The sequence below is a fragment of the Heptranchias perlo genome, chromosome 2 (assembly GCF_035084215.1).
Source record: "Heptranchias perlo isolate sHepPer1 chromosome 2, sHepPer1.hap1, whole genome shotgun sequence".
Taxonomy (NCBI): Eukaryota; Metazoa; Chordata; class Chondrichthyes; order Hexanchiformes; family Hexanchidae; genus Heptranchias; species Heptranchias perlo.
In genome coordinates, this window is record NC_090326.1 from 114,015,978 (window position 1) to 114,035,579 (window position 19,602).

The 19,602-nt window shown below is 43.7% G+C and overlaps 1 protein-coding gene across 1 annotated transcript in view; it reads left to right on the forward strand.

Moving 5' to 3' along the window:
- LOC137342229 (inactive phospholipase C-like protein 2) overlaps positions 1-19,602 on the forward strand; it is a 321,745-nt gene that overhangs the window by 213,262 nt on the left and 88,881 nt on the right. Inside the window, exon 3 of the mRNA XM_068006038.1 lies at positions 4,890-5,090. Coding sequence (XP_067862139.1) covers positions 4,890-5,090 — 201 coding nt within the window. The remainder of the gene's footprint in view (positions 1-4,889; positions 5,091-19,602) is intronic.

The following is a 19,602-nucleotide window of genomic DNA, read 5'->3' on the forward strand; positions in this document are numbered from 1 at the left end:
AAGGTTTTGAGATTCAATGCAGAATAATTGTAACTCATCTCATTGAATATTGAATGCTCTTTACACTTTTCACAACACATTTTCTAGGCAGTATGTGTAAGAATGGTTTTCTATGTTGTTCTGTTGCTGAATATTATGAATTGAAATCAGAGAAATGTACATGGCACAGCATTTCTAAATTGAAAGAATTATCTGAATCCACTTTTTAAAATAGACATGAGGAGAGAAAAGATCGTAGAATCATACAGCACAGAAGGAGGCCATTTGGCCCATCGTGGCTCTTTGAAATAGCTATCCAATTAGTCCTACTTCCCTGCTCTTTCCCCTTAGCCCTGTAAATTTTTCCTTTTCAAGTATATATCCAGTTCCCTTTTGAAAGTTACTATTGAATCTGCTTCCACCACCCTTTTATGCAATGCATTCCAGATGAAAGATGAAATTCTTTTTGAAAGAAATGTAATTACAAATGTATGTTCAATGCAGTAATGGTACAGCAGTCCTTAAAGGGCTCCTTGTGCTAAAGGACAATAATTTTTCTCTAAATTTATTGATTTTTGCCAGAAAGCAGCCACACATAGGGGGTGATTTTAAACCCCAAGAGCAGGTGGGTTGGGGGTGGGTGGGAGTTGAGAATCATTTTTTGGGTCGTGACTGCAACCCGGCATTATTTCCGGGTTTATTGTCGGTGCGGAAAAGTACAGGCTTTGCATTGGGAATGCAAAGTCTGAAAATTTTGAGGTTGTGATCCCAAAAAAGAACTATTTTCAACTCCTACCTGCCCCAACCCACCCGTTCTTGGGGTTTAAAATCATCCCCATAGTGTTGTTCTGAAAAGATCTGCAATAGACTCACTGGGCCCGATTTTAGCAGGGATGCAGGTTCTCGGCGGATGGGTTTCCCGCGCGATCGTAGCAGGCAACCCACTAATTGGATTCACTTACCTGCTCCTCCGGGTTCCCCGCTGCTGATCTGTGCGTCGGGCGGGCTGCGCATGCGCAGTAAGATCTGTCAGCTGGAGGCGCTCTATTTAAAGGGGCAGTCCTCCACTGACATGCTGCAACCAATAGCAAAGATGACTGCATGGAGCAGCCCAGGGGGAAGGCTGCTCCCAGTTTAATGATGCCTCACCCCAGGTATCAATACATGGGGTGAGGAGGAGGTGGAGGACAGAGATCTTCCACCCGGTGGGCGGGAGGAAGCGGCCCGCCTCTGCCACCAGGAAGGCCTGGCTCGAGGTGGCAGAGGGGGTCACCTGCGCCACCAACATATCGCCCACCTGCACACAGTGCAGGAGGCGGTCCAATGACCTCAGTAGGTCAGCCAAAGTGAGTACACGTAGTCTTTCCCCTACACTCCGTCTGACACATCACTGCCCCCACCCCACATCTCCTTCGGCACTGCCAACACTACTCTGTCACATCACCCCTCATACCCACTCAAACCGCATCCTCATCTTACCTGCACCTACTCACCTCGCCAGTACTCACCCCGCCACTACCATGCAACCCAATCCTCATACAATCTCATGGCTCTATCCCATACTCACCCTCTCGTGCATCTCTCTCACGGCCAGCCTCACTCAACCTGCCACCACCTGTGCTGCAGCCACAGGGCATGCATCACATATGTGCAGTAGGAAGCGTAAGGCAAACGTGTCATGAGCATGAAGGGGATGCACAAGGGTGTTTGAGGGTTTGTCATGGTTGTTACTTATATTGAATTTCAGAACAACTCACATCACACATTATATTGGCACCACTACTGCCATGTCTTCGCGAATCCTGTCCGGTTTGTGCAATAATGCCCGCTCCTGGGCATCACTATGAGGACCCACCACTGATGCCACCCTTTGTGTCACTGCAGAGTGGGTGTAGGTGTATTTGCAGGGCTTTTCTGCGCAGACGACTGAGAGACATCGGTGATGTCCCCGGTTGCACCCTGGAAGGCTGTGGAGGAGAAGTTCGGGAGGGCAGTGGTGACTTTGACAGCGACAGGTAAGAAGATGGTGCACGGGCCAGCCAGGAGCAGCTCGGCATGAAAGAGGCTGCAGATGTCCACGGCTACATGTCGAGTGACTCTGAGCCTCCGTGTGCACTGCTGCTCAGAGAGGTCCAGGAGGCTGAGCCTCGGTCTGTGGAACCTGTGGCGAGGGTAGTGCCCTCTGCGACGCATCTCTCTCTGCGGTAGCCCTCCCTCCTGCTGTACAGGTGGATGTGTCACAGCACTCTGTTGTGGAGCTCCACGTGTCAGAGGTGGACGGCGTGGATGGTGAGGCTGGTGATACTGTTCGTCTTCCGAGGAGGTCATGACTGCAGCTACGGCAGCCCCCATCTGGAAGATGTACATCTGAGGGGGTCCGCAAGGTAGGTACATGTCTCCGGACCCCGGGGTAAGTGTGCAGGTTGGTGACTTTGACCGTCAGGAGGAGGGTGGTGAAGGCCAAACTTTGTCCCAAGTGACAGAGTGGCCTCCTGCAATGGGTGAGGGTCTCCCCCCCAACCTGTCAAATGGACCGTTGCAGCTGCCACAGGCTGACAGCTGCAACACGTCCATTCGAGCTGGGAGTGTTTCCCCCAGTGTGGGAAACAGTCCCATGTTGATCAAAAATCACACACAGTCCCTTAATCAGGTCAGTTAATGACCTGAAATACCAAACTAAATATTGTCAAGTGGCATCCCGCTGGCTTTAATTGCCTGTAGCATTCCCACCAGCGGGGGCTGCGCGCGCACACCGGCGCGTCAGCGGAGAACCCGGAAGTGGGCGGGATCGAGGTGCGATCCAGTCCCACTCCTGGATTTCGCGATTTTTGAGGCCCCCCGCCGAGAACGCACCCGATAGTGGGTGCTAAAATCGAGCCCACTGTCTCTATGGAACTTGTGCGCATTACAGAGGCGAGAGGGACTGGCTGCATTAGGAATGTACTGTAATAATAATTAATTTAAGCTATTACGGGTTAAATCTACAGGGCATTTAAGCAAGCCTTTATTATGTTTAAGGTTCAAGGCTATATGCATATTAAGAGGCACTTTGGGTTGTTCTGCATCATTGGCTAATTTTCTGAGTAGCATTCTGAACAAATATTATACTGCTAGAGTTATGATATAATAGAATAGGATTGATTGCTAAATTTTGCCTGGTATTTGATTTGCTCAGGTGTAGAATATATGCATATTTTAATAATTATAGTATAAACTGGTGGTATTTTACAAAAATGCTTAGTTTTGTTCACCTTCTTACTTTAAATTCCTCACCTATTTTGCTCCAATCCAATGTTTTCACATATCCTGCAGTACTTTCATTGGGAATGTGAAATAAATTGAACTGCAAGCTGAGACCTGTTCTGACTCTTGCTGAGAACACCCAGCAGGGTGCCCATTTATCAGGCTGGTCAGAATTGACATGGTGTTTGAGTGTCTGACAACTTTGACCATGGGGATCTGAGGCTAGTGTTTTTGCTGTTGTGCTATCAGCCTGAGCTCCACATTGTTCATTATTAGAATTTTTTTATTTTTTCAAATTGTCCGATCTTAAGTGGAGTAGCAGTAGAGGCAGTATAATTAGCTTCAGTGCCCACGCTAGAGATGGTAAAAGACTCAACCAGGGTTCCACTCCTAATTGGCATCCAGTAATGCCTGCTGAAAAGTGTACTTCTGTAAATTCAACTTTGCTGTCCCCTACAGTTGACTAGCCTGCTGGAACTATACCAAAGCACAAGTGAACAGCTTCAAGAGATCAGGAAAAAAGTTTTAAAAATACCATTATATCTAGTAGTCTGAATGTCGTGAAGCTGAGCTGAGCTTCTAACCTCATATCCTCTCGATCACAAAGACCACCTGCATAACACCTGTCTCTGCCTCTGTCTCAGCCCATTTGCTGCTGAAACCCTCATTCATGCGTTTATCACTTCCAGATTTGACTATTCCAATGCTCTCCTGGCCAACCTCCAATGCTCCGAGCTATGTAAACTTCAGCTCATTCAAAACTGTTCTGCCTAAATCCCCCTCATCCATCACCCTGTTGATCTACACTGGTTCCCGGTCCTGCAGCGCCTTCAATCAAAAATTCTCATCCTTGTGATTAAATTCCTGCATGGTCTCACTGCTCACTATCTCTGTAACCACCTCCAGCACTATAAATCCTCCCCCGCCCCCCGCCCCCCCCCCCCCCCCGCAGAACTCTCCGTTCCTCCAATTCTGGCCTCTTTTGCATATCCCTTTCTCTTCACCCATTAGTGGCTGTGCCTTCAGCCATCTAGGCCCAACATTCAAATTTCCTCCCTAACCCATACCGCCTCTCCACTTCCCATAACTCTCCTTAAAATCCACCTCTTTGACCAGGCTTTTGGGCACCCCTCCTAAATTAGGGTTGCCAACTCTGGTTAGACATATTCCTGGAGGTAACATCACATGACTTCTCGCCTTCAACCGCACTGCTAAGTCAAACAGCCTTTTTTCCCATCTGCAATATTTTTATAACTAACAAATGAAACTGTTCAAAGAAATTGAAAAAAGTCATACAACTTTTTAATGCTCCAAAACAAAAGTGGGAATATACCTGTTGTTTGCAGATTCTAACTGCACAATTGGCCTGTAAGTTGCTTCAAGGACTAATTTAATAGTCTTGATATTATAACTGCTCTGTAATCGATTATCGGCAATCGGTAAGATACATTTTTGACTCAAGTGATTTATAGCTTTCATCTGAGCTCCAAAAATTGAGTTTATGGGGGTGGTCTTGGTCAAATCTTTTGATCTTTGCTAAAAAATTACTATCCCCGTTGAAATTCCAGGGTATATCTTTTGCAGTTTGATGTAGTTAGTAAAATGATAATAAATAATTATTTACAATTTCAAGTTGTTAATTCTAATTTCTTATTTTCTTTTTTCAGAACGCAATAGTTTCTTTCAAGGAATTATGTGGCCTCTCCCCAGTTTCTAATCTAATACAGTGTTTTATGGCCTTGTCAACACTGCTGAAAAGTGATAACATACCTATTGTGGTATTGAACCTAAAAGATGATTACCCCTCAATGGAGCCCCAAGGAGTAATCCCAGAGGTCTTGAAGAAAGTAGTCACTGCATATGATGTGGTAAGTATCTATACAGACATGCACCCATTTCTCCACAAAAGCAGGGTATGTTTGTGTTATCTTAGTCATTCTGACACTAAGAAAACCACATAGTTTTAGAGTGTTGACTTTAAATGACATAGTCATATGTTTTCTTGCCATTTGCACAGAACTGTTCAATTAATACATGCGGCATTTGATGACTACTTTCACATTTACTGCAGAACATTTCTATTCACTGCAGGAGTCTAAAATAACTAAATTATTGTGCTGTAGTTAACTGATGACAATTGAATACTTCAGTTGCCTTTGCAAAGGCATAGAGCTGACAGATTTATTTTCCATTGAAAAGGATAAGAAAGGCAAAGAATGTCAGGAAAAAGCAGTCTGGAAGCTGGAAACTCTCCTGGCATCCAAACAGCACAATGGCACACAAATCGTATGATCTACTTATCTGTAGCGGAGTGCCCCTTTGAATACTGCTCCACTGGTTCTGAGAGGTTTTACTTGCGGGTTGGGCGCTGGGCAGGGACATCTATGATTTTGAGATGAAATCGCGTTGGGGTCCTAATTGTGTGATAGGACCCCTATTTTTATGTATTTATGAGACTGGTGAAATCAAATTCACCCTCACAGTGACATTCACCTGTCCATCCTGCAGCCCATCCTTTCTGACAGTAAATCAACACGCGTCACTAGGTTGTCTTACAAGGATTTTTTGTGTCAAGCCCCTTTAAGATTTGTGTGACAACAGTTTCAGTTTTAAGTTGCTGCTTGTACTACTGCCATGCTGCCGTATAGCCATGCATGTTTAGATAAAGTAAATAAGGAGAACCTGTTCCCATTGGCAGAAGGGTCAAGAACCAGAGGGTACAGATTTAAGGTGATTGGCAAAAGAACGAAAGGCGACATGAGGAAAAGCTTTTTAACGCAGTGAGTAGTTATGATCTGGAATGCGCTGCCTGAAAGGGTGGTGGAAACAGATTGAATCATGGCTTCCAAAAAGGAATTGGATAAATACTTGAAGGAAAAATAATTGCAGGGCCACAGGGAAAGAGCAGGGAAGTGGGACTAACAGGATTACTCTTACAAAGAGCTGGCACGGGCTCAATGGGCTGAATGACCTTCTGTGCTGTAACCATTCTATGATTTTACGGTAAGTGTTCAGTGGACTGTTTGTCTCCTGGCTGGACTGCACTCAATATGATTGTAATGATGAGGCAGCAGGGAATGAGTTACAGGTTTTGAGGTAATGCTTTGTAGCAAACATGGGACAGCTACTTGACATATATGTTGTGTGGCCTTCTGTAGCAACTTACTTCAGATCAGCCATCTTCTTTCAGACTTGTATTCAGGTTCTTTGGGTCACACAAACATCATTGCGCTGTCTATCTTTTGTTGGGCTTGCTGTACCATCTGCTTTTGAGGAGGATGCCCTTCTGTTCCATATAGAGCAGCCCTCCTATCCTGCACTTCCTGAATTAGCAGTGCTGCATTATTGAAGTGAGTTCATGGCTGACAGCCTCCCTGGATATTTCACAGTGATTTAAATGGCTGCTGAAGCTATTTAAATACTGCAGAGCTGTTTAATAAGTGTGACGACTCCATTGTCTAGCCCTCTGTCTGAGTGGAGGCTTGCACAATTTACACATGGCTTGAAAAACAGGAGTATCAAAGTTAATGGCAGGTGAGCATACTCCCAAAAATCATCACAATGCCACATTAGTGGATTAATGCAATTACAGCAATTTCCAGGATTAAAAGTAAGTAGTATTAGGACTTGGCTATTGGGATTTATTGTAATTACAAGTTACATAATTAATAGCAAGAATATCTTGATAAGGTAATTAAGAAGTAGCACATTCATGGATGAGCTTTTATAATTGTGAAGTGTAATGTTATTTTCTGTCAGTGTTAAGAGGGTAGCAGATGCACTTGCAATGCTACTTGACCTGATGCAATTCTACAACAGTTCTCTTATATTTTGTAAACGATTTAGACTCGGGAATCAGAAGTACCATTTCAAAATTTGCAGATGACACCAAATTGGGAGGTAGTTAATACTGAGGAGGACTGTAACAAAATACAGGAAGACATTGACCTGTTGGGCCAAGTGGCCTGTTTCTGTGCTGTACAATCTTTGTAATCAGTAAATTAAGAGGGGTTAGCAATTGTGCACAGGCATTAACAAAGATGCTTCTCATCATTAGAATTGAATCAGATAGGCGAAAAATATTGAAACCATTGGTGAATTCAGTAATCAATCAGAGAAAATAAAGCATTAATTGAAAGAATCAGCTGTCGAGTGATTATCATGCTACAGCCATAAATTAGGTCAATCTTAGTTATTGAAGGCTCAAATTCATCTCCATGATCAATAAAAGAAAACTGAAAAATGAACTAGGAATCAAGCCTAGAAGATATAGGAAAATTATCTCAAAGTGAGATCGTAAGAAAGAAAGGACTTCTCATCCTCGGCAATTTGAATCTCCATCTCAACTACTATTACCCTCTCTCCTCTGATTTCACCGCCTTCCTGTCTTCCCTAAATCTTTCTCTCCTTATAAAATCTTCTACCCATATTCAAACCACCCTCTTGACCTCACCATCTCCCCTGGCCTCATAACTCATGTGATCTCGATCACTGACAAGGCCATCTCCAACCAGCTTCTTGTATCCATTAACACTCACAAATCCCTACCCCCTTCCAACCCCACTTACGTTTGCATCTGCCATCGGAAAAATATTTCCCCAAGTCACATAACTGCACTTTCAAACTCCCAACTGTCTAGCCTTCGGCCCCTCATTCACAGCGATACTTCTGCAGCTGTCAGTTTGCTCATCCACACCGTCCCCTCCACTTTTGATTCCCTTGTCCCTGTGAGATATTTACTCTCTCCCACCCTAGTTGTTCCCCCGGTACAGCCCACATCATTGCACAACTGGCTTTGCCATCCATCGACAGATCTGGCTGGACCACACCAAACTCTACCAAGTTTCATTCTCCACTGTTAAAACTGTCCACTACTCTAGGATCATTCTGGAGGGCAAAGATAACCCCCTGGCTTCTTTTCTGCACTACCAACCATATCCCATGCTTGCTCTAACCTCGCCTCCAACAACAGATGCAAGGAACTCACAAACTTCTTGTCACCAAGTTAGAGACCATCCGTTCAGACACCTCTGCTGTTTCACCTGTTCCCCTTGCCCATCAAGCCAAGCTTCCCTGCAATCCTCACCCCACCCCACCCCCACACTCCCGATTGTCCATCCCTTTCTAGTTTCTCTCTCCCATACCTTCTCCATGCTCAACATGTCCACGTAGCCCACCTCACATTTACTGCAGAACATTTCTATGCCACTGCAGGAGTCTAAAATAACCAAATTATTGTGCAGTTAACTGATGATAATTGCATACTTCAGTTGCCTTTGCAAAGGCATAGAGCTGACAGATTTCTTTTCCACTGAAACATAGGGGGTGATTTTAACCCTAACCGCCCAGCAGAAACTGGGTGGGTGGGCAGTTAAAATGGCCCCTGGTTACCTGCCTGCCCTTGAGCCACCTCTGATTTTTACACAGGCTGATTAGGTGATTTTTTTTTGCATAAATTACTTATTTTGCAATGTTCACAATCCATATTGCATAAAATTACCTTTTGCATGTTTTCTTTACTTTGATCGTCAACAAAATGAGAGCAAGGTAAATCTAATAGCCCTATGATATACTTGATAAAAGTAATTTGCCAACTTGGTACATTCAGCCTTGCTCACCAGGAGCACATTTTGTTAATTCAGGCATGCGCTGCAAATGATTTTAAATTATGTGCAGTGTGCACCTGAATTAACAATGTGATCTCCCAGTGGGTGATGCTCCCCATCAAGAGCACAAGATCTGTTATATATTCCAATTGATAATCTCCCCCACCACTCCCTATTTGATACAAGGAATTCTGCAACAGAAAATTGTTAGTACTGCCATCACCTGATAGCAAATAAAGTATGGAATGCAGGTTATTTGTTCATGCCCCTTTCTTTGTTTTGGGTAAATTTCCAAATGCACGCACCTGGCATAGAACTGTGCCTATTTGGAGCACATATCAGGAAATCAGGAACAGAGAGGAGGCAGATCTATAATACGATATATGTACACACTGACCTGTTAGAAGCACTAGAAATAAGATGCCAGAATCGGGGGTTGTTGTGTCAGTGCGGAACTCTGATGTGGTGAGACTATCAGAAACATGGCTTAATCCAGAGGATGGAAATTAATATAACATTCAGGAATCTAGAGTGGATTAAAAAAGGAGGTGGTAAAGAGTTTGATTATTTGGTAGATAGAAAGCTACAAAATGGACTACTTACTAATCATAGGAACTCGATTTTCCTGGGAAATTTTGGGGGCGGTGGGGCTCCGAAAATTGGGGAAATCCCGTTCTGGTTCAGAAGCCAGCTCCAACCCGCTGACTTCAGAGTTCCCCACGGACGCACCTGTGTGCGCGCCGACGTTCCGAATCCGGAAGTCCTGCCAACAATTAAAGCCGGCAGGATGATAGTTAAAGAGCCAAATGTACCTCATTGAGGTACTTAAGGCACTTTACTTGTGACATATTCGGTAGTTGGAACGATTTTTAACTTACCTGGGTGGCTTGCCCACCGCTTCTGATTCACGCCTCGTGAAAACTACCTTTCCACCCTGCTCCGATCTCCCCCTCTTCACCCTCCCTCGATGTCCCCCCGATCTCTCCCTCTTCACCCCCCCCCCCCCCCCCCCCCCCGTGATCTTTCACTCTCCCCCCACAACCCCGGCATCGGAAATGCTAAGTTTTTTTAATTCAGGTTTGCCACACGCACCTTCACTCTCCCGCTGCCAACCCGCCACCATTTCAAAATTGAGTCCATAGGATTGTTACAGCACAGAAGGAGGCCATTCGGCCAATCGAGCCTGTGCCAGCTCTTTGTAACAGCAATTTAGTTAGTCCCATTCCCCCGCTAATCACTAATGCAAAAAAAAATCCAAGCTAACACTGGGGATATTATATAGACCACCAATTTTCTGTATGAAGAGATTTGAAAGGTATGTGAGAATAGTAGTGTTATTTTTATACAGATTGTGAAAACTCAAGTTGTTTAGCACCAGAGTTGGTAGATGTAATGCATCGCTGCTTCTTAACCCAGTGCAAAAAGAGGCAATGCTCATCTTGATCTGTTATTTGTAAATAACATGGAACAGGAAATGGAACTGTTAGCACATCTGGGGGACAGTGACCACAGAATGATAAAATTTAACCTGACCTACAAATCAGAAATACCCAAGACCAGGAGTCGGGTGCATAATTAAAAAGGGCCAAATTCAATGAAATGAAGGAACTAAAGTAAATAAATTGGTGAAGGTTATTCCACAGTGCTTCAGTGGAAGATAAATCGAAAATGTTTAAAGGTATAGGGAGCTAAATTGGGCCACACAGCGCCTGTTCTGTAAGCGCTAGGCGGACATCTAAGTCTCGAAAATAGCGTCCAAGATGCACGCACACACTTCTGGTGTGATGTGTGCGGGACACCATCTTGGTAAAGGTGGTTAACGAATGCTAGCAGCATGTAGAGTAGGGAGATTATGATGTAAATCAGTGTGCAATACTGATTTAAAGGGATCGCTGCTATTTTGGAACTCTACGCTCCAGCCAACGCACTGTCTTAACCTCGCACAGCTGAACAGGTCTTAAACGGCATGGAGGGTCCCCCACCATCACTATTTAAAGGGATAGTGCAGGAGTTACAGGTTAGTTGCTGGATTATTGCTTCTGGCTGCTGATGCATTTGTACCTGTTTTTGGAGGTCTCCCATAGTTGAATACTAGGACTAGGGGACTAGGGGACATAGCCTAAAAATAGTAGGACACAGGGACAAATTTCACAAATATGTTTTCCCAGCAACTTTCTCCTCTCCTGGATAGAGAGAAACTATTTCCGCTGGTTGGGGATTTTAGGAGTAGGGGGCACAGTCTAAAAATTAGAGCCAGAACTTTCAGGAGTGAGATTAGAAAACATTTCTACACACAAAGGGTGGTAGAAGTTTGGAACTCTCTTCCGCAAACGGCAATTGATACTAGCTCAATTGCTAAATTTAAATGTGAGATAGATAGCTTTTTGGCAATCAAAGGTATTAAGGGATATGGGCCAAAGGCGGGTATATGGAGTTAGATCACAGATCAGCCATGATCTTATCAAATGGCGGAGCTGGCACGAGGGGCTGAATGGCCTATTTTTGGAGGTCTCCCATAGTTGAATACTAGGACTAGGGGACTAGGGGACATAGCCTAAAAATTAGAGCCAGGACTTTCAGGAGTGAAGTTAGGAAACACTTCTACACGCAAAGGGTGGTAGAAGTTTAGAACTATCTTTAGCAAATGGCAGTTGATGCTAACTCACCTGTTATTTTTAAATTTGAGATTGATAGATTGTTGTTAACCAAAGGTATTAAGGGATATGGGGCTAAAGCGGGTGTATGGAGTTAGATCAGCCATGATCTCATTGAATGGCAGAACAGGCTTGAAGGGCTAAATGGCCTACTTCTGTTCCTATATTCCGATAATAATGTTTCAATACTCTACATGGAGTGGGCTGGATAGCTGACAGGCAACAGGCAAAGAGAGGCCTGGAAAAAAAAGCATAACAGCTAAAGCTAAGCATAACAGTAAAACATTCTTTTAGTACCACAACAATAAGAAAATCAGAGAAGAAAAGGTGAAAATCATAAACAGTCCCTATGATTTTCCCATCCATTAATTAGAAAGAAAATCTGAGATTGTGCCCATGGTTTCCCAATACGCGCTCCTACTAAGCAAATTTGTCCCTGTGTCCTTGCTTCACTGCTCTGAAGTTCTCCACTTTTACTGAAACTGCGTAAGCTTACATATCCCTTTTTATAAACCAACTTTCTCCTCTCCTGAATGCATTAACTCCTTACTGAGGTATGGTTCCATAGTTGCATAGTTGATGAGCCATTCAACTGTAGGGGCATCACAGCCACTCTGATCTTATCCTCACTTAACATCCACATACATCCACTTCCAGGATTACTGGTTAATTATTTGAATCGAGATCCCTAGCCTAACCTAGGGAACTGAAGCTATTTGTATCTCCCGTACCATCCTGGTTGAGATCATAGAATCGTAGAATGATACAGCACAAAGGAGGCCACTCGGCCCCTCGTGCCTGCGCTGGCTCTTTGAAAGAGCTATCCGATTAATCCACTTCCCCTGCCCTTTTCTTTCCCCATAGCCCTGCAAATTTTTCCACTTCAAGTATTTATCCAATTCCCTTTTGAAAGTTATTATTGAATTTGTTTCCACCACCCTTTCGGACAGTGCATTCCAGATCATAACAACTCGCTGCATATTTTTTTTCCTGTTATCGCTTCTGGTTCTTTTGACAATTAACTTAAATCTGTGTCCTCTGGTGACTGACCCTTCTGCCACTGGAAACAGTTTCTCCTTATTTACACTACCAAAACCCTCTATTGAACACCTCTATTAAATCTCCCCTTAACCTTCTCTGCTCTAGGGAGAACAATCCCAGTTTCTCCAGTCTCTCCACATAACTGAAGTCATTCATCCCTGGTACCATTCCAGTAAATCTCCTCTGCACCCCCTCTAAGGTCTTGACATCCTTCCTAAAGTGTGGTGCCAAAAATTGGCCACAGTACTCCAGCTGGGACCTGACCAGTGTTGTATATAGGTTTAGCATAACTTAGGAACATAGGAACAGGAGTAGGCCATTCAGCCCCTCGTGCCAGCTCCGCCATTTGATGAGATCATGGCTGATCTGTGATCTAACTCCATATACCCGCCTTTGGCCCATATCCCTTAATACCTTTGATTGCCAAAAAGCTATCTATCTCAGATTTAAATTTAGCAATTGAGCTAGTATCAATTGCCGTTTGTGGAAGAGAGTTCCAAACTTCTACCACCCTTTGTGTGTAGAAATGTTTTCTAATCTCACTCCTGAAAGTTCTGGCTCTAATTTTTAGACTGTGCCCCCTACACCTAAAATCCCCAACCAGCGGAAATAGTTTCTCTCTATCCACCCTATCCGTTCCCCTTAATATCTTATAAACTTCGATCAGATCACCCCTTAACCTTTGAAACTCTAGAGAATACAACCCCAATTTGTGTAATCTCTCCTCGTAACTTAACCCTTGAAGTCTGGGTATCATTCTAGTAAACCTACACTGCACTCCCTCCAAAGCCAATATGTCCTTCCGAAGGTGCAGTGCCCAGAACTGCTCACAGTACTCCAGGTGCGGTCTAACCAGGGTTTTGTATAGCTGCAGCATAACTTCTGCCCGCTTGTACTCTAGTCCTCTAGATATAAAGGCCAGCATTCCATTTGCCTTCTTGATTATTTTCTGCACCTGTTCATGACACTTCAATGATCTATGTACCTGAACCCCTAAGTCCCTTTGGACATCCACTGTTTTTAACTTTTTACCATTTAGAAAGTACCCTGTTCTATCCTTTTTTGATCCAAAGTGGATGACCTCACATTTGTCTACATTGAATTCCATTTGCCACAGTTTTGCCCATTCACCTAATCTATCAATATCGCTTTGTAATTTTATGTTTTCTACACTGCTTACAATGCCACCAATCTTTGTGTCATCGGCAAATTTAGATATGAGACTTTCTATGCCTTCATCTAAGTTGTTAATAAATATTGTGAATAATTGAGGCCCCAAGACAGATTCCTGTGGGACTCCACTAGTCACATCCTGCCAATGTGAGTACCTACCCATTATCCTTACTCTGTCGCCTTTCGCTCAGCCAAATTCCTAACCAAGTCCGTACTTTTCCCTCGATTCCATGGGCTTCTATCTTAGCTAACAGTCTCTTATGTGGGACCTTATCAAATACCTTCTGGAAGTCCATATAAATAACATCCATTGACATTCCCCTGTCCACTACTTTAGTCACATCTTCAAAAAATTCAATCAGGTTTGTCAGGCACGACCTACCTTTCACAAATCCATGCTGGCTCTCTCTGATTAACTGAAAATTCTCAGGGTGTTCAGTCACCCTATCCTTAATTATAGACTCCAGCATTTTCCCCACAACAGATGTTAGACTAACTGGTCTATAGTTCCCTGGTTTCCCTCTCTCTCCTTTCTTAAAAAGCGGAGTGACATGTGCAATTTTCCAATCCAGAGGGACAGTTTGCTTTTGAACTCTATGGGTGAATTTAGGAGGCAATTGCGGTTGCATTAAGGCAGGGGGACTCCGAAAATCGCGGAAATCCTGTTCGGGTTCGGAAGCCGGTTCCAACCCACCGGCTTCCGGGTTTCCCAGGGACCCACCTGTATGCGCGCGGGTAACCCGAAAACGGAAGTCCCGCCGGCAATTAAAGGTGGCGGGATGACAGTTGAAGAGTCAAATGTACTTCATTGAGGTGCTTAAGGCACTTTACCTGTGACAGATGAAGTAATTAGAAATAGTTCTAACGTACCTGGGCGGCTTACCCACTGCTTCTGATTCACGCGTGGTGAAACCAGGTCTGAAAAACAACTGTTCACCACTACTCTCTGCTTTCTGTCCCTCAGCCAATTTGATATCCACGCAGCCACTGCCCCTTTAATCTCATCAGCCAACATAATACAGATTGGGGATTGACCCTTGGACCGTGCTGGTCTTTTTGGCTCGGTTACTCACTGGATAAATTTGCTGAATCATCAGAGGAGCCCACTTAATGGTATAATTGAATGCTAGTTGTTAACAATAGAAGAACAAGTGCTAGATCTTTACCCATTGTGAATAGCTTAATGCATTTTATTCCTCTTGTGGCTTTTAACATAAGAATTGAAATGAATGTGCTGCTTTTCAGTAGAGGTATCAAGGCAGTAATTAATAATTATACTCCCAAATAAAGGATAAGAGTTTCTGCCATTTTCTTTTGGATCTGAAAATGATACAAATTTTAGATACAGAAAAAAAATCTGTAGTGTTTTTCCTTCTTATCTCTCTAATCGGGTTTCAAAGGTGGGTCCTATCAGGGATGATAAGGGTAACTTGTGTGTAGAAGCAGAGGATGCGGGTAGGGTTTTAAATGAATATTTTGTCTCAGTTTTCACAAAGGAAAGGAATGATCCGGACGTAGTAGTTAAAGAGGAGAGGTGTGAAATATTGGATAAGGTAAACATAACGAGAGAGGAAGTACTAGAGGGACTGGAACCCTTGAAAGTTGATATGTCACCAGGGCCAGATGGATTGTTTCCTAGGCTATTGAAGGAAACCAGGGAGGAAATAGCGGATGTTCTGAGGATCATTTTCCAATCCTTGCTAGATACAGGGGAGGTACCGGAGGACTGGGAGACTGCAAACATGGTACCATTGTTTAAAAATGGTACGAGGGAAAGACCGAACAATTATAGGCCGGTCAGTCTTACCTCAGTGGTGGGCAAACTATTAGATTCAATACTGAGAGATAGGATAAACTGTCACTTGGAAAGGCATGGTTTAATCAGGGATAGTCAGCATGGATTTGTTCAGGGAAGGTCATGCCTTACAAATCTGATTGAATTCTTTGAGGAAGTGACAAGGAGGATTGATGAGGGTAGTGCAGTGGATGTTGTCTACATGGATTTTAGTAAGGCATTTGACAAGGTCCCACATGGCAGATTGGTCAGAAAGATAAAAGCCCATGGGACACAGGGAAATGTGGCGGATTGGATCCAAAATTGGCTCAATAACAGGAAACAAAGGGTAAAAGTCGATGGATGTCTTTGCGAATGTAAATCCGTTTCCAGTGGTGTGCCACAGGGCTCAGTGTTGGGTCCCTTGCTGTTTGTGGTATATATTAATGATTTGGACTTGAATGTAGGGGGCACGATTGGCAAATTTGCAGGTGACACAAAAATTGGCCGTGTAGTTGATACTGAAGAGGATAGCTGTAGACTCCAAGAAGATACCAATGGGTTGGTGGAGTGGACGGAAAAGTGGCAAATGGAGTTCAACCCGGAGAAGTGTGAGGTAATGCACTTAGGGAGGGCAAACAGTAAAAGGGAATACGCAGTGAACGGGAATATATTGAGAGGGGTAGAGGAAGTGAGAGACCTTGGAGTGCATGTGCACAGGTCCCTGAAGGTGGCAGTACAGGTAGATAAGGTTGTGAAGAAGGCACACGGAATGCTCTCCGTTATTAGCCGAGGTATAGAATACAAAAGCAGGGATGTAATGATGGAACTGCATAAAACGCTGGTAAAGCCACGGCTGGAGTATTGTGCGCAGTTCTGGTCACCACATTACAGGAAGGACGTAATTGCTCTGGAGAGAGTGCAGAGAAGATTTACAAGAATGTTGCCAGGGCTTAAAAATTGCAGCTACGAGGAGAGATTGGATAGGCTGCCGTTGTTTTCCTTCGAGCAGAGGAGGCAGAGGGGAGACTTGATTGAGGTGTACAAAATTATGAGGGGCCCAGATAGAGTAGACAGGGAGTACCTGTTTCCCCAAGCGGAGAGTTCAAGAACTAGAGGACATAGATTTAAACTGATTGGCGGAAGGATTAGAGGGGACATGAGGAAAAACTTTTTTACCCAGAGGGTGGTGAGTGTATGGAATTTGCTGCCCAAATTGGTGGTAGAGATAGGGACCATCAACTCTTTTTTAAAAAGTACCTGGACCTGCACCTAAAGTGCTGTAAGCTGCAGGGCTACGGACCGGGTGCTGGAAGGTGGGATTAGAATGGGCACCTGGTTGTTCTTCGAGCCGGCGCGGACACGATGGGCCGAATGGTCCCCTTCTGTGCTGTATCTTATCTATGGCTCTATTTCTATGGTTTCTAACCCCGCCACTACGCCAAAACAGCCCTAACCAACGTTGCGAATTACATTGTCTGTGACTGTGACCGTGGTGAATTATCCCTCCTCGTCCTCTTTGTAGCCCTTGACACGGTCAACCACACCACCCACCCACCTCCAGTGTCTCTCCTCTGTTGTGCAGCTCAGTGGGACTGCCCTTGTTTGGTTCCACTCTTACCTATCCAATTGTAGGCACAAAATCTCCAGCAATGGCTTCTGTTCTCACCTCCACACCATTACTGCTGGAATCCTCCAAAAATCTATCCTTGGCCCCTCCTCTTTTTCATCTGTATGCTGTCTTATCTAAACCAACTTACACATGTATGCTGACAAAACCCCAAACTCTACCTATCAACTTGTCCATTGCATCTGTGTTGGCCCCCCAACACAAACTCCATACCCTTGCTACCGATTCCACCCCCTCCCCAGCCACTGTCTCAGGCTGAACCCGACAATTCTTAACCTCGGTGTGCTATTCGACCCTTAGCTGTGCTTATGACCCCATATCCTTCGCATCAGAAAGACTACCCACTTCCACCTCTGTAAAATCGTCCTTACTAGAAGCTATCTGCTGCTGAAACCCTCAACTACACCATTATCATCTCCAGACTCAACTAATCCATTGCTCTCCTGGCCAGCCTCCCATCCACCACCCTTCATAAACTCCAGTTCCTCCAAAACTCTGCAACCCTTATCCTATCCCATATCAAGTCCCATTCAACTATCCCCCCTATTCTTGCTGACCTACATTGGGCTGCTGGTCCCCAAATCTAAACTATTAATAAATCACTAAGAATAGCGACAAGGGTTAATAAGGCCATAAAAAAGGCAAACCAAGCACTGGGGTTCATTTCTAGAAGGATAGAATTGAAAAGCGGAGAAGTTATGTTAAACTTGTATAGAACCTTGGTTAGACCACACTTGGAGTACTGTGCATGGTTTTGGACTCCATATTATAAAAAGGATGTGGAAGCATTGGAGAAGGTGCAAAAAAGATTCACGAAGATGATACCAGAACTGAGAGGATATTCTTATCAGGAAAGGCTGAACAGGCTGGAGCTCTTTTCACTAGAAAAGAGAAGGCTGAGGGATGACCTGATAGAGGCCTTTAAGATAATGAAAGGGTTTGATAGGGTAGAGAAAATGTTTCCACTTCTGGGGGGTCCAAAACTCGATGTCATCAATATAAGATAGTCACGAATAAATCCAATAGAGAATTCAGGAGAAACTTCTTTACTCAAAGAGTGGTAAGAATATGGAACATGCTACCACAAGGAGTAGTTGAGACAAATAACATAGGTACATTTAAGGGGAAGCTAGATAAGAACACGAGGGAGAAAGGTATGCTAATAGGGTTAGATGAAGTAGGGAGAGAGGAGGCTCGTGTGGAGCATATGCCGCCGTTTATGCTCCACACGTCTTGTTTCTGTGCTGTAGACTCAATGTAACTCTGTAACCCTCCATCTCCCAAACTCTTTGTTCCTCTGACTCATGCATGCTCCCCTTCTTTGCCTCATCATTGGCAGCTGTGCTGCCAGCGCCTAGGTCCTATGCTCTGGAATTCCCTCCCTAAATGCCTCCACATCTACATCTCCCTCTCCTCCTTTAATGCACTCCGTAAACCCACCTACTTGTCCACGCTTTTGGTCACCCCTCCTAATATCTCCTTTCGCTTGTTGTCCAGTTTTTGAATACATCTATGAAACACATTGGGATGTTTTTCTACGTTAATGGCACCGTATCAGTGCAAGTTGTTATTAAAATCATGAGTGTCACAAAATGTCCAATTTGCTGGTTGTATAAGTTTACACCATTTTTGATTTAATCATAGAAATTAATCAATATTATTGTAAGATAACATTCAAAAGCTCTTGTTTCTCTGTAATGTTATGGATTATTTGTTATCACTGCCCTTGTTGGTACCACCATGTGCAAGTTGTGTGACTTTTTATGAGTTAATTTTATTTTATTTTTGTGAATTTTAAATTATATATCTATAGCTACAAGATGTAAGGGGATAAGTTCAAGCAAGTATACAAATAATTTGAGTAAAATTACACTATATACAATGTGAATAAAAATATGATAACCAAACCAGATAGCAGAAAATAAAACAAGAGGTATTGTGTTGAGAAACTTGTATAAGAGGCCTCTTGGGACCCAATATTGGTAGATACAAATCATAAACTTCACACAAGTGGAATAGTTGTGTGAAGTTTATGATTTGTATCTACTAATACTGCCAACAGGGAGCCCTGACTGCTGGCAGCGCAGATTGGAAATTCGGATGTGTGTCACCCACGATTTTCCAACCATACAGTCAAAATGATTAGGAAATCATGAGCAGTACTTATCCAAACATCTGATATTTTGCTTGTAGGAAAGCAAATAATCTGATTAAACCAGCCTCCAGAAAGTGGGATAACTGTAAAAATAATTTCCAATTTCATTTTGCCCTTTTTGATAGTTCATTGGCCTTCTTCCATGGTTAATGTTCGTACAAGTTTGTCTGAGATCAAATGGATCAGATTCTTTGTTGTCCTACAAGCCAAATATTTTCTTCAAGGTGATAACTTATTTATATGTTTTAAGACCTGGGCACTACAATGGCTTAACTCTGATCCCTGTGCACCTTCCAGTCCAAATGAACTGTAGAATCTGTGCCACACAAAAGAACTGTGCCACAACT